Source organism: Poecilia latipinna, unplaced genomic scaffold (assembly GCF_001443285.1).
Source record: "Poecilia latipinna isolate Pla-1442-1.1 unplaced genomic scaffold, P_latipinna-1.0 Scaffold899, whole genome shotgun sequence".
NCBI classification, from domain to species: domain Eukaryota; kingdom Metazoa; phylum Chordata; class Actinopteri; order Cyprinodontiformes; family Poeciliidae; genus Poecilia; species Poecilia latipinna.
In genome coordinates this window covers 196,145-211,001 of record NW_015113515.1, presented here as the reverse complement: position 1 = coordinate 211,001, position 14,857 = coordinate 196,145, and the positions used below count along the sequence as shown (strand labels likewise).

Sequence of the window (14,857 nt, the reverse complement as noted above, 5' to 3'; positions counted from 1 at the left end):
ATTCCTTTAAATTTTTTTAATTTTTTTTTTTTTTTTTTTTTTTAACGTTTTTAAGCTTAAGGTAATTTCTTTTTAGTCTTGCACATGATTTTATTACATTAATAAAAATTTGATCGAGTGCTTAAAAAATAAAAAATAAAAACTTGTACTAATGGGGTTAATTTACTTAATTTGTTCTAAATTAAATGTTCATATTTATTTCTTAATTTTTTTATCATTGTGATTTCGAAAAAGGAAATCTAAGTGATAGTTTTCATTTGCTTTACATCCATATGCAATTAACCTATAAAAACAACAAATGCATCCTCAATAGCGTAACTTTTCATAGTCAGTTCTCTGCTGAATCAACACTTGACCCGGATTTAGGTCGTCTTCTTGAGAGTGCCACTAAAAAATGTTCACTTTTCAGCATTTATGATCTTCATTGCTTCACGATCAAACCTTTAAGTCGCAAAAGAAACGACTTAACATTACAAATACAGAAAACCCGCCGTGTTAAAAGTAAAGTCTCTTTGTGAAACAAACGCAAAACTTCCTTTATCCTGGCTGAAACCTCAACTCCCAGATTCGCTTTAAGGATTTCCTGCCTGCCGTTTCTCCTCCTGAAATGGCAGACACCTTGACGTTTCACTGCAACTGTTTGAGACAGTCAATGCAGTGTCTACCTATTGGTGTCTATGTCACACTGTGCTATGTTCTCTGTGCGAACCCATTATGTGGTATTACCAGAGAATTTAAAAAAATGCTATCAACCTCTTCTTTCCCACTGTCTTCTTAAATGTGCTGACTAAAAGAAAAACTGTTACAAATTCAGATTGTCCTTGCAGTTCCTTTAAACCTCCTCTTTTGTCTCACCCCGCTCAGTTTTCTTGAGCTCTTTGTTCTTAACTCTTGCTCTTCTCGGTGCATGCTAGTCCAATAGGAGTAGAGTGTGATTTTCCACATGTCACAGGGGAGGACTGACATTCACTGAAAATCCAAGCCCATGGGGGAGATGGCTGTGTGTGAGTAAGAGTGTGTATGTGTGTTTGGCACCCTATGGGAAGCAAGAAAGTTTCGGGCTCATAATTGACAGCTGCTGCTGTGAGAAAGGGAGAAAAGGAAGGAGGCAGAGGGGGAATAAGAGCGAAAAAAAATTCAGGGAGGATGAAAAACAGGCAAGCTAGAAGAAACCTTTTGATGGGAAACCCATGTAAGAGACTTTATGATATCAAGTCTTTTAAATGTTTAAGAGTGTGTATCTGTATATGTTCTGTTTAATTAAATTTATAATAGAAAAATTAACAAATTAAACAAAAAAAAGTGAACAGGTTCAAAACACAGTAGTAGTTTTTTTTTTTTTTCTGTAAAGCTTGATGGCTACGGATGACGTCTAATAAAAACAACTAAATTCATTTCAGAAAACTACAAAAATTATACAAAACGGTACACATATACACTGCCCAGGATTTGCACTCGATCCTTGGTTGGACTTCTTAATGTCGCAGTTATCGCTTTTCAAAATACCTTTGTAAACAACATTTTTTCTTACCACTAAACTTTCCATTGATAAGTAGCGATACGCCGTGATTTTAAAATACATGTATGAATTATTGATTTTTTAAACTGAAATTCTGAGAGCTACGGATGAAAAAATAATTTGGAGTCTAAAAATGTGTTTTAATGTTTACAAATTGTATTCGTTTTCATCTGCTCCAATTTTTCAACCAAACTACTTAAATGTAATGGTGTGTTTGGTGAATTTTACCTAATCGGTTCTTATAGTAAACTTGGTGACATACATATTTGAATAAAGTTGAAAAAAAAAAAAAAAAAAAAAAAAAAAAAAAACAAAACATTTTGATGTTCTTGTTAGAATTTCCAAAGCCTTTCATTGTAGGTCCAAAATGTAACCTTCTCTCAATATGCGTTTGTTCTTGTATAATTTAACCATTGTACTAGAGGATTTTTATTTATACAGAAATGGTACTTATGTTTCAAAAGGCTGAGTCACAAAATCCTAAAGCATACCGCATTAAAAGTAAACAAATAAATACATCAAACAAATGTAATTTTCGATTGTTTTGTTCATCATAAAATTGTCAATAACAACAACAAGATAACTTTCATTCCAGCTCCCTAATGTGTGACGGATATAAAAAGAAAACATGTTTTAGGACGCAAACAACTGGGTAGCGCTGTGTGACAGATGTGAAAGTGACCTTTGCAGACAGGTAAGGGGTTGCTCCACTGTCCGTTGAGTCGACACTGAGCGCGGGCATTCCCACTGAGGATGTAACCTTTATTGCAGGTGAAGTTGACAACGTCATTGAGGTTGAACTCGCTGCCATTGGTTCGCCCATTGGCTGGGTTTCCAGGGTGACCACAAGTGATGGCTAAACAAGTCAAAGGAAACAAGAGAAAAACAATAAAAAAGATGATTAAGTGAAGCACTGTTATCCTACACTTCACATCTTTCACATATTTAGCATGCAAAAAAATAAAAATGAGGCATTTATCCAATTTAGCTCTTTGTTTTTCCTAACAAAGTTGCAAGTCATCAGCGTCTTGCAGTAATAAAAGAATGCGTTTACTTACGGACACAGACAGGTGTTGTTCCGGACCACCGATGGTCTTGCTGGCAGATTCTGACGGATGTGCCGATTAGTCTGTATCCCAACATGCACTGGTACACCACAGTGTCACGGTAGCTTGAGCCATCTCCGCTAATGTGACCGTTGACTATAGGATCTGGAGAGTCGCAGTGACCAGCTGGAAGAGACACACGTACAGTGAAAAATAAATAAATAAAAACTTACTTTCGCTTCATAAATCTCAAGTTTGCTTGGCGCACACAAAGCTAAAACTTTAAAACACTTCAAATATGTGAGGATAATTTTTTGGCCTCAAAACCATTAGTGCATTTTCAAGTCAGCGTTTCAACAGCTTAGCTCAAGAATTTGGCAATTACAGATGCACAAAAGGTCTCTGAAAACCACAAACATGAAAACTTTCTGTGTTTTCGAAGAGACCTTGAAATACTAACGCCGTATTTTGAGTTAATTATCCTGAGGAATGATAAATATTTCAAGAATAAGTTGGCAGTATTAAATATACCTTTCTAAACAGATGGATCACAAGAAAAACTACTTTTTTTAAAGGTTTTATTGGCTCTAGTGGCCTTTATTTGATAGTTAGTTAACAGGAAAGTGGGTAATGAGGGATGGGGAAAGACATGTGGCAAAGGTCGCCAGGCCGGGAATGGAACCTGCGACGGCCACGTCGAGGACTGAGGCCTCCATATGTGGACTGTGCTTAACCCCTGCGCCACCACAGCACACCCACAAACAAACTACTTTTAACAAAAAAAAACAAAAAAAAAACGGTTGTCTTAAATATAGACTATTTAAAAAAATGTTTCACATTGTATTTTACAGTGTAGATGTGTTTCTTATAATTAACCAGTCATAAACACAGACATATAAAATGAAACTGTCAATGACAGTGCTTTCTTTCTGCGTCTTAACCCTATATTTAAATATAATGTCACATTAATGCTGAATATGTTTCTTTTCAAGATTTTGAAGCTTTTGAACTTAAAAACACCAAGTTTACAGCAAACACTATTTAATATCTACTAAGAACCTCACAGAAGCCCTTTGCAGTAACTATGTATAAAATCCACCCTATAAAATGCATTATCCATCATTTGCACTGTTAGAATACGTCCCATTTAAAAAAGGATGCAAGTAAAGGTTATAGCGGACGTTAAAGGCGTAGACAAAGAAAACCTCTCTATAGATCCCAGACCTATGATGAAAATGGTCCAAGTTAACATTTAACGAGAATGAAACTTCTGATATTTTTCTGACTGCTCACTGCATTTTAATCCCAATGTCTTCTCTGTTCTGTTAATTATTCACAGCACACACTCAATAGAATATTTATTTTATTGATCAGGCTTTCATGTAAATCTGATTGAGCAGAAACCAGAAAACAACACACACACTCAACAATATTTAATGGATCTTACCTAAACATTTAGTTTCTGCACCACTCCACAGCCCATCAGCGCCACATTCTCTCACATGTGACCCCACCAGCGTGTATCCGTGGTTACACATAAAGATGGCGGTTGCTCCAAACGTAGTCAGTGTCCCCAGTTTCGTACCAAAGGGTGGCGTAGGAAGCTCCCCACAAGAGATGACTGAAACCAAAAGAGATATTTTACAGAAAAATTTAAGTAAAGATCTAAAAAAACAATAACAATGATATAACTAGAAATCGGGAAATGGAGAGTCAGGACTGAGTTGAGGTGTTTTGGGCATCTGATCAGGATGGGCACAACTTACTGGAAAGAATCCAGAGGGATGACCCAGAAATCAGTGAAGGGACTACATATCCCTCATAACCCTTCTGGCATGGGAACACCTTGAGATACCCCAAAATGAGGCACCAGGACATAGCGCACAGTTTCTGTAATGGCTATAATATCTGGCCATCAAAGTCGAGACATAAATCTGAGAAGAGCACTGAAAACTAAATGTGCATATTTTTGTTTTGCTAAAGAAACTCAACACCGTTTGTGGTTGGAGTACGACAGACCGAGACACTGGATACCAAACAGAACTGGAAGCAGTGCGGGCAGATGGAAAGAATCAGGTTCGACTTTAGTTGTAAGATCAAAAAACGATCAATTTTGAATATGTTTCTTTGTCCTTTTATCTCCAAACAATTGGAAATGTCTTTCTGATTCTTAGCTCAAATGCTGTTGCCATAATTTATCTGTAGTAAAATAATGACAGATTTAGAAAGAATATAGTCTTCAAACTTATTGTCATCTTTAAGGAATTCTCCTCAATCTGCCTAAGCTGCCTTAGTATTTGGTTAGCCAACTTAGACAAAGAGATTACTTAAAATCGACCTAAATAAATCACTGTTTTAATCTTAAACAAATTTAATCCCCTCACTATTTTTCCTCTCAGTGTACACATCTCACTTTATCATCAGCAATTCATGTATTATGCAACACTATGAAATTCTGCATTGGAAAGTTTTCGCAGTCACAATGTTCTCACTAAGCTTTTCTTTATGAACTAAGCAGCAAAGACACATTGCAGAATACCACTCGTATTTGAAAAAAAAAAAATGTCTTTGATGGTTGCCAACATGCAAATCACATTTAGGAATCACAGTCTATATTCTGCATGAAACGGTTATCACAGCCCCAAGGTGAAAGGCGATGCTTAATACCCTAAGGCATTTGGAAACACATACACCCCTCATATCTCAGAAGGATAAAGTGGAGAAGAAAGCAGAAAAACTCATGTACAGGCTATCGAGTTGATATATCTAGCTTTTGGGATAAGCTTTTATTTTCAAAAAACTCCATTCCTGCATTGTGGTTCCAACACACCAAAACATAAAGCTCACAATTTTGACAAAATAACAGAAGGTACCCCTATTAGAAGAATACCTTTCTCTGATTTTTCCAGCTGTCTGCTTGTTCCAGGGTGGGTTTGCTGTTTTGATAACTAATTCATGACAGGTGGTGGAAGTAACTGCAATGCAGTTTTATTCATGTGTTATTCTTTCAGTGTGCTGCATGTCGCCTGCTCACGTTGTTGCATCATTGTTTGAGTGTCTCTATGTATAAGGCGTCTTTTTCATCTCTTCTTTCGTACAGCGGCTCTTTTCAACCATAAAACTTGTTAACAGAGGTCACATAGACAGCGTTTCATGTGTGCAGTATAGAGTACAAACAAGGCTTAAAGACGTAAAACCGTTTCTTAGAGACATATAGCCAAGTAAAATTGTGTAATACATCTCACATTAAAAAGATCAGAGTTGGGTCTCTCCTCTGGTTTTGCAAGCAGATTAGTAACATTTGAATGAATTCAACTTTCGGAGATTATGTTGTACTATACTGGGGCTGGGTGGCAACCACCAGCTAACAAATGTGATAATACATTTACAGAAATTGTTTGGTTGCCAAATTTTGCGAGTGTGTCCTTGGTCACACAGAAAAGGACAACATATATTCTTCTACCAGAAAGCTTGGCTATGCAGGAAAAGTGAGTGAGGTTCAGAAAAATTAGGATGGATTTATCATAAAAACAGTTACACACTTACAGCCACAGGATTAATAAACAAGACTATTAAAGATCTCCAGTTTCAGGGGAAAGGACACAACATGGCTGAGGCACCAGGACATAGCCCCCAGTTTCTGCAATGGCCATAATATCTGGCCATGCAGATATTAAGAAAGCATGTTGTGTTATATTAGCGTTTATTACTAGTAGTGTTGGGGACCTATCTTTTTGTGTCTAAGCCAAAGGAATAAGATCAGGATTTAGCTGCAGCCGCCGTCTGATTGTGCATTGCTAACAGAGTTTGAGTGACATCACAGTGTCCTCAGAATTACCTGACTGCTGCGACACGCCAACACAATTAAAACTGAACGAAAAGTCCAGACTGATGATGTGTGGAACAATGAGGCTTTTGGTAGTTGATACTCACTTCTACATTTTATACAATCAATTCACTCTTTGCTAATAAAAAGTATTCCCTCCATAAAGTTGTCCTGAGGAAACTGAGTCTTGGCACACACCTGTGCACATCAGGGCAGCAATGCTCCTCAGAACGAGAGCAGAAGTTACATCAGCTACATGACTGCAGCCTGAATTTAAGCTTTTTGGAAATACAGTTTGCTATGAGAAGTTTGCAAATTCCCAGCAATCCGTCACAGTAGGCAAGATTTTTTTGGTCTTATTTCTTCTAACTAGTCATAACTAATTAAGCTTTCGTTTTGTAAGCACTTACTCAAATTAAAGACTTTGCTACCACCATTTTTTTTTTTTTCTTAGATGGCCATAGGGTTAAGCTGGGCTTCTCTGCTGGGATTCCTAACTCTTTTGCAACTTTCAGCAGTGTGCAATCTGCAAACCTGTTTGTTTTTATTAAAACAAAAAACTGAAACCCATCTAAATTTAAAATATGTACTTTACTTTAAAGTACTTCATGTAACTGTCTACGTCCTGTAATATTTAACTATGTCGCAATCAAAAATAACATCCCAAAATCAAGTGGCGTAGAGTGTACACCTTCTAATGAATAAGTGAGTCAAACTTACTCTTGCAGGTAGCTGGGTCATCCGATCCTTCCCAGGTCCCGTTGGCGAGGCAACCGAGAGTTCGATGCCCGACACCCAAATAAAAGCCTGTTGAGCACTCCAACATCACAGTGGAACCAAACTCAGCCAGCCTGCCAATGAGCAGGCGGTAGGTCATGTGCTCTGTCAGGACGCCTTCAATGCTGGGACAGTGCACAGCTGTAGTGGGAGGTTAAAAAAAAAAAAAAAAAGAAGAGAAATGTTTCATAGATGAAAATAGAGCCTGAAATTATAGCATTACTTTATAGACAGGTGGATTATGGTTAGGATCACTTACGCAGGCAATGGGGAACTGAACCTGTGTTACTCCAGCTGCCATCCTCCAAACACACAGCTGACACAGGAGCACCAGGGTCAAGATGGTAGCCATAATTACACTGATAGGTGACCTGGCTACCAACATTGTAGTGGTATGCATGGAAGCTGCCGTTGCCGGGAGTCTGAGGTATTCCACATGAAACCGCTGCGAAAAAGTAAAAAAATAGAACAGAAATAGAATAGAAAGCCTTTATTGTCATTGGACTGAAATAGTACAACGAGATTGGGAATACAACTCAATGGTACAAGGTAGAACATTAAAAGACATAAATAGCTAAAATTCATCCCAAATAAAACATATTTACTGACAAGATAAATAGGATACGAAGGACATCTTTAAAATTGAAAGGTCTTAGAAAAGAATTATTCGAAAACATCTTTTGGCCGCCGACCTTGACAAACGGGTGCAGGTGCGTCCCACTGGTAAAGCCCACTGGAATCAAGCCTGCAGGTGGCGTTGCTTAAGCCTACCAGGCGGTAACCATGGTTACAGTAGAACTGGAGTCTGCTACCTGGATGGAGTTTCGTTCGGTTGACCACGCCACCATTTAACGGAGGATCATTAATGCTGCAATAAGAAGCTTGAAACGGAGAACGAGAAAGACAGATGGGAAAAATGATATAATTTCACAAGAAACTGAAGCGATTACCAGCCTGATGCTGAAAATAATTATCAAGAGCGCCTGTTAATTTTAAGAGGGATTTTGAGAGAAAACAAAAAAAAAAACACGATAAATTATCTCTGCCTGTGCAAGCATTACAGTGACTTGAGTCAACTTACAAGAACTTAAAAACCTGTGACAGACCGTATAATAGAGCCATTATTTTTGAGTAATAGAATGGGTTTGTTCTCAGAGCAAAGAAAATGCAAAGTTGATTGAGTACAGAACGGTTGGATGAATTATGATAGCCCACTTTTGTCTCCTGTTTACCTAATGGGGTCAGCGTTTCTCTCAGATATATTTCCTGAAATGAGCTGCCCATTACAGTGAAATAACACCCCACCATATCTACAAACTTGTCATCCCAACTGAATGTCTAACATATGTCTAACCCTCTTTACCTGCTTTTTTCTTTTTAAACATTATTACACTACTATTGCACTATTTCATCCAGCTAATGGTATAGGGCTTAAAATATCAGACATCTTGGTTCTACCATCTATGTGTCTATTTGACACATATTGCCTAAAAACGTTTGGTAGTCAGGTATATTTTCCCATGGAAAAAAGAAAATTGTTGACAGTACTTGTAAGAAGAAGAATTAGTTTTATGGATTTCAGTACAATAAAAAAATAATTTTTGATAACAATATGAAAGGATTTAGTACTATGAAAAAATATTTTATCCTCTTACAGATTTGTTTTTTCAGTTTGTTTTTGACACAATTTCCCACCAAACTAATTTTAATGTTACAGGAAATGAATGCAATATGTTTTCAAATAGGGCTTTTATTTAATAAAGTAAGAAGGTTCCTAAGTCTCCCTAATTCAATTAACTTTGATCACTCACTGTCTGTAGAATTCAGGAATTTATTTAAGTAGAAACTGTCTAACCATACAAGGCAGGATAAATGCTGCTTGTAATTACAAATGACAAAAAGAACACAAAAGACAACTTCAAGCCATTTTTCTCTTGTTCTCCAAATAATTTAAGTATTTATACACTGCCAGATTTATTCACAGGTTGCCCAAAAAGCTCTACGAATGAAATGGAGTCTGTAAAACAATAACAAGACAGAAAAAAAACAAAACAAAAAAAAAACAAAGCAAATAAAAAATAACTAATAAAGATCGATAAAACGTAAACACTGACGACTCCACTGCTGTGTTTCAGGAGGATCACTGGATGCAGACATGAACATTCAAGAACATTAACAATAACACCATTTAGCAGCAGAAGCCAAGTCAAAGGATGTAAATATGATGAAACTAAAGCGGCTAGTATTAAACGTCACTCTGATCAGTTCAACCTACCAAGCAGGAAGCCAAAAGTGATTAGCATGTATTTGCATTATATACTTTGATTTGTTTAGCTCAGCACACCAGGGTATTAATAATGTATATGAAGTGGAATATCTCAACCATAAATCCCTGTTCTGTGTCGCTGCTATCAGCCCATTACAGCTCTGTGGGGAACAGAGCTCAAGACTGCTGACCAATTTCAACTATAGATTAAAAATCCATCAACTTTATTTCCTCCATTATTTTTAAGTTCTGTGTAACCGTAAATTACATTTTATAATTAAGACTATTGGCAACCTTAAAAAAAAAAAGTGTACAAATTTAAGATGCCACTCACAATCTAACACGCATTAATAAATCAAAGCTATTAACTCCCTTTTCATATGTAAGCAGCCTAATGCATTCAAAAGAATGCTTTCTAAATGATCATTGCTCACTCTACCATTAACACATTATTCTCATGAGAAGAAAGGCATTAGGAGATCATTATTAATGCTAGTCTGAGAAATTAGCAATCTTTTGAACTATGTGGAGTGCATACATGTTCCTAGATTCTGAGGAAGCAGAGATAGGGCAGAGCAGGTAGTTGTCAATCATCCAGATGGGATATGAACTATCACCTTGAAAACTGAGACTATTGTGACATATGGTAATGCAAAGTAACACGTCGTTTTAATCAAGTCATTAAATCAATCATCCACACCTCACAATGAATGAAACTAACAAGATAGTGTTTTTTTTTCCTTTCTTTCTTTCTTTGAAAAAAGCTGTACAAAAGCTCCAAATGCAGTACTGAACAAAGCGGGACAAAGAATCGTGAAATCTTTCACATCTGATTATCTGCTGATGTCTGAAAGAAAATATAAAGATGCTGGCTGTACCCGAATATCGTATCTTGAATCCCCTCTTGTTAGTCGCGTGGTCAGTGGACCATCGTAGATAGAGCTGGTTTGTTTTAGACGTGAAGTTCAGCTGAGATGAATGGTTACCGCTCAGAGCAACAAGCAAAGGGCTTTGTCCTGATGATCCTAGTAAGAAGCACACATATACAGGGCTTTAGAACAAAATTCCTTGTTATCTTGATGGATATCCACAATATAGAGAAATTGCAACTTTTTGTATTGTGTCTGCCACTGTGCAGCATTGCCATTGGGAGATTGTGTTTAGACTCAGTCTTTAAATGCTTTTGGCATTGATTTTTGACACCGTTTTAGAACTGTGGTCTTCCTGTAGTTCTAGCAATTGCAGCGGATGAGGTGAACATCCACTGTTGAGTCCATGTTGGCCACACTTCCTAATACAAACATTAATGGTCACCTCGTTCAGCACCTCTTCGCAGTGGAGGATCGGTTGTTTACATCCCAGGTAAGCTTCAGTAAGCCTCATAGTCAAACTGGCACATCACTTGCAACTGGGTACAATTTAAAACTTCGCTACTCAACCAAGTAATAGCCGAGAGTCCAGACCCTCTGTATGAAGCGAAGTGTAGAATAGAGGGTCTGGTTTTTACCAGGCTAGTGTAACCGCAAAGACAGTCATTACGTAAAAAAAAAAAAAAAGAGGCGGATACTGCACAGTAGCACAATTATACTACTGTGAAGTTCAATAGTGTCAATATAAGTAGTTGTAAGTATTTTGTTGTAAGTAGGGATGGTCTATGGGCACAGACTACAGTTATATATATTTCATGCTTATAATCTGACAATGTCTTTAACCTTGTGAAAAAGAAAATGGCAGAAAATTTCTGCTTTGTGCATGTGTAGATAGAGATGTATGCATGTGCAAAATCCAGGGTATACACATTTCATGCTTGTAAATCAAAATGTGCATTTGTAAACAAATTTTGCAGAATGTCTGAGAATTTTATCTTTGCCCATTCATAGATAAGAATCCTTGTGTTTGTAAAAAAAAAACAGTGCATATTTCCAAAAAATAAATACACAAGTTACACATTTTTTGTCATGGTCTCTTTACAGATATAAGGCAAAACACTTGCACAGCTCTGTGCTAAAGGTCGCAGACGTGCATGACGAAAGAACATTATGTGGGAATCAAGACATCAGACAGGCACTTAAAACTTTATGACGTCTAAACCGTTTAGAAAACCTGCAAATGGGTCTTCAGAATGAGTAATAACCCAATGCATGTCGCCAATTTAGTCACAGGGTAGCTTAAGAACAGCAAAATCAGTGCTTGGAAGGAGGAATCTCTGTCCCGTACAAAATGTGACGGCTTGGCTGAAAAAAAGTCTGCTAGCATAGAAACCTGCAAACATGACTATTGTGAGAAGCTGGTGGAAGCCCAGCCAACACATTTGCTTCAGCTCATACAGTAAAAGGTAATGTTATCAGTTAAAAAAATATATATATAGATATGAAACTTTGCCATTGGGAAAACTTTTGTTACTAAACAATGTTATAAATCATTCAGACTGGCCCAAAATCAGAAAGTTTATGTGATTTAATATCAGACTGTTAGGAAAAGAGGTTTATGTCCACACAGTGTATGCATGTTTCAACTGTGCTGTATGGGAATATCACCAAGCTGCTAAGAACTGCTGCATATTCATGCATTAGGTGTCGTGTTTAGCTTCTGTTTACTCATCAACATCTGAGGGCATTTTGTTTATTTTAGCAATAGTAGATCAATTAGAAAAGCTCAAGTTAGATCAGAACACAATAAAAGGAAATGAAGAGCTGTGTATCTATTCATATGTCTTCATTCATGGATAAAAATGAATTAAAGCTTACTGCCAATGGGTATTTTTATGCATATTAATGTTGTCATGTGCAACAAATAGTGATGAGACATTTGCTTACCATCAAAAATCTCCAGTTCATCAAATTGCTTCTCACTGTGGAACATCTCTACATAGATATTTATGGTGTAACCTGGGAAACAAGACAAATGTATTAAACTGCATGAAAAAGACGTGTATAGCAATTTAACATTGTTTGTGCACTGTTTATTCAAACAAAGCTAATTCACACGTTACACACTTTATATTCATCCCTTGACAAAAAAGAACATTTTTACCAACAATAGACCCATGTAAGCCTTATCTGGGATTCAAGTCTATTTCTATGCTATTTTTACACAAACCACTAAGGACCTTATTCATATCTGTGCCTTGGCAGTGGAGCTGGGGTTTGTCAGAGATGCCCCTTGTGGTGTCTGAACGACGTGACAGTTTATCAATTATTGTACTTGAGCTGTAGAAAACATCCTCATTTTTCATGGGTGGGAATGAAACCAAAAATGTTATCGACTGTAGCACTTCTACAGTGCAGGACAAGAGTAATAACAGATGATACTGGCAATTTACTTTTAGCTGCTGTTCACCTACAAGCTAGCATTAGCCAGACAGGAAAAAAAAGGTAGAGATGTTACAGTAGCATAATCCCTTATTACACTAACTACGCAATCGTATTCAGAAAACAGAATGCCATCAAATCCGCTACCTGGAATCATACGAAGGAGCCAGGAGCAAGTCTGGCTGTTGGGATAGTTGCCAGGAAACCCAGGACTTAGTATGACTCCCGATGATGAAAACCTCTCCTCATTTGCTGGGCACTGAGCTGGAGAGATTAAAAATAAAACAAGTCAGGTAAGAAACCACTAAAGGAGGGGGTGGGGTTGTGAGCTGTGGAATGCCAAAAGAAAAGGCAGAAAAAGTACAGAAAGGACACAATCAAACACACACGAAAATAACTATCATGCACTCACAAATACAAGATTGTTTTGTTTTTAAGTGGGTTCTGTTTGGCAGTATGGTACTCAAAGGTCATGGAGATTTGCTTTCAAAAGAGGAGCATTACAGCATTTGCTATAATGCTTCACTTGATATATATATATATATATATATATATATATATATATATATATATATATATATATATATATATATATATATATATTGGTATATTTCATAGAAAATAGACATAGAAATTGAAAAAATGAGAGAAAGAGAGAAAAAAACGCAGAGAGGTAAGGCAAAAAGTATAAAGGGAAAGGAGATAACAACAAAGGGATGGAAGGATAAAGAGATTACAAGAAAACACCCTGAGTCTACCTCTACACTTGCAGAAAGAGAGAAAAATAAAGAGAACCGAGAAGACAAACAACATACGTATGCATATACAAGATATACTTGAGCAGAGATAGTACATCTGTCAACACCTGAATCCAAACACCTAAAACATGTTTTAACTGGTTATGCTTATCTTTAAAATGTACTTTGTTAGGTTCAGAAAACAACTTCTCTAGGATTAAAATTTAGCCAATTACAGAAGTTTCATAATATATTTGAATTCTAACAAAAAAAAAAAAAACAGCAACTTAAAAACCACTGACTATTTCTTGTCAATAGCCTTAAGAATCTACAAGATCAGCAAAAGGACATAAGAACAAACTTTACTCAAACTTTGCAACTTTATGTTTTAGAGGAGAACTTTGTTTTTGCTTCTCACGTCTTCTCATAAGATAGTTGTTTTTATCCCCTTTGTTTTACAATAGAAAACTATTTTCTATTACTTTAACAGGGGGGTCTGTACCTTTTCAACATGCAGCTCAATGCTTATCTCAGTCACTTAGAAATCACAGTATTAATCTCAGCCCTCACTCCACTACGCTTCCCAGACTTGGTTGGATAACAAATTTATCTTCTAAAGCTTTGATATACGTTTAAAATCCAACATGCTACAACCTTTTTCACATTTAACTACTTAAGTTTTGAATTAACCTGTTCAGTGTTTCTTTATTAGGCAAAAATAAATAAATAAATAAATAAATAAATAAATAAATAAATAAAAACTAGCACAAAGTAGCTAATATTTATCCCATAGGGATTTCAGATAGCCATTGCAATAATTAATTTTATAGGCACAAAAATAAGCACACATAGATGCTTCCATTATAAAATAATACAGATTTCAATCAAAATTTGATCTTAATATGTTACTTTATTAATAAAATTGCACTGAAACTCTTCCAGGAACCCTGATCTTTTTCTACCTGACAATTAAATCAAGTGTCAAATACACTTCATTTCCAACATATTAAAGCAGAGTTCTATATATATTGTGATTTACCTTGACATTTTGGGGCTGGATCTTCAAAAAGCAAGTGGGAATTAAGCTTACACATAAGCTCTGCTCTTCCAATCAGTGTGTAGCCAGGTAAGCAGCGATACTTCACAATATCACCTAAAAAAATTGGAATAAAAGACTCTTTAGGTCACCAAAATACATTACATAATTATTTCAACAACTTTTATTCTATATATATATATATATATATATATATATATATATATATATATATATATATATATATATATATATATATATATATATATATTTTTTTTTTTTTTTTTTTTTTTTTTTTTTTTTTAAAATTTTTTCCTTTTTTTTATTTTTTTTTTTTTT

The 14,857-nt window shown here is 36.0% G+C and overlaps 1 protein-coding gene across 1 annotated transcript in view; it reads right to left on the bottom strand.

The window, feature by feature from the left end:
- LOC106957382 (CUB and sushi domain-containing protein 1) overlaps positions 1 to 14,857 on the bottom strand; it is a gene marked incomplete at its 5' end in the record, with an annotated part of 204,511 nt that overhangs the window by 29,774 nt on the left and 159,880 nt on the right. Inside the window, 10 exons of the mRNA XM_015048702.1 lie at positions 2,202 to 2,375; positions 2,578 to 2,751; positions 4,013 to 4,186; positions 7,112 to 7,309; positions 7,428 to 7,613; positions 7,861 to 8,049; positions 10,313 to 10,459; positions 12,251 to 12,322; positions 12,893 to 13,009; positions 14,522 to 14,635. Coding sequence (XP_014904188.1) covers positions 2,202 to 2,375; positions 2,578 to 2,751; positions 4,013 to 4,186; positions 7,112 to 7,309; positions 7,428 to 7,613; positions 7,861 to 8,049; positions 10,313 to 10,459; positions 12,251 to 12,322; positions 12,893 to 13,009; positions 14,522 to 14,635 — 1,545 coding nt within the window. The remainder of the gene's footprint in view (positions 1 to 2,201; positions 2,376 to 2,577; positions 2,752 to 4,012; positions 4,187 to 7,111; positions 7,310 to 7,427; positions 7,614 to 7,860; positions 8,050 to 10,312; positions 10,460 to 12,250; positions 12,323 to 12,892; positions 13,010 to 14,521; positions 14,636 to 14,857) is intronic.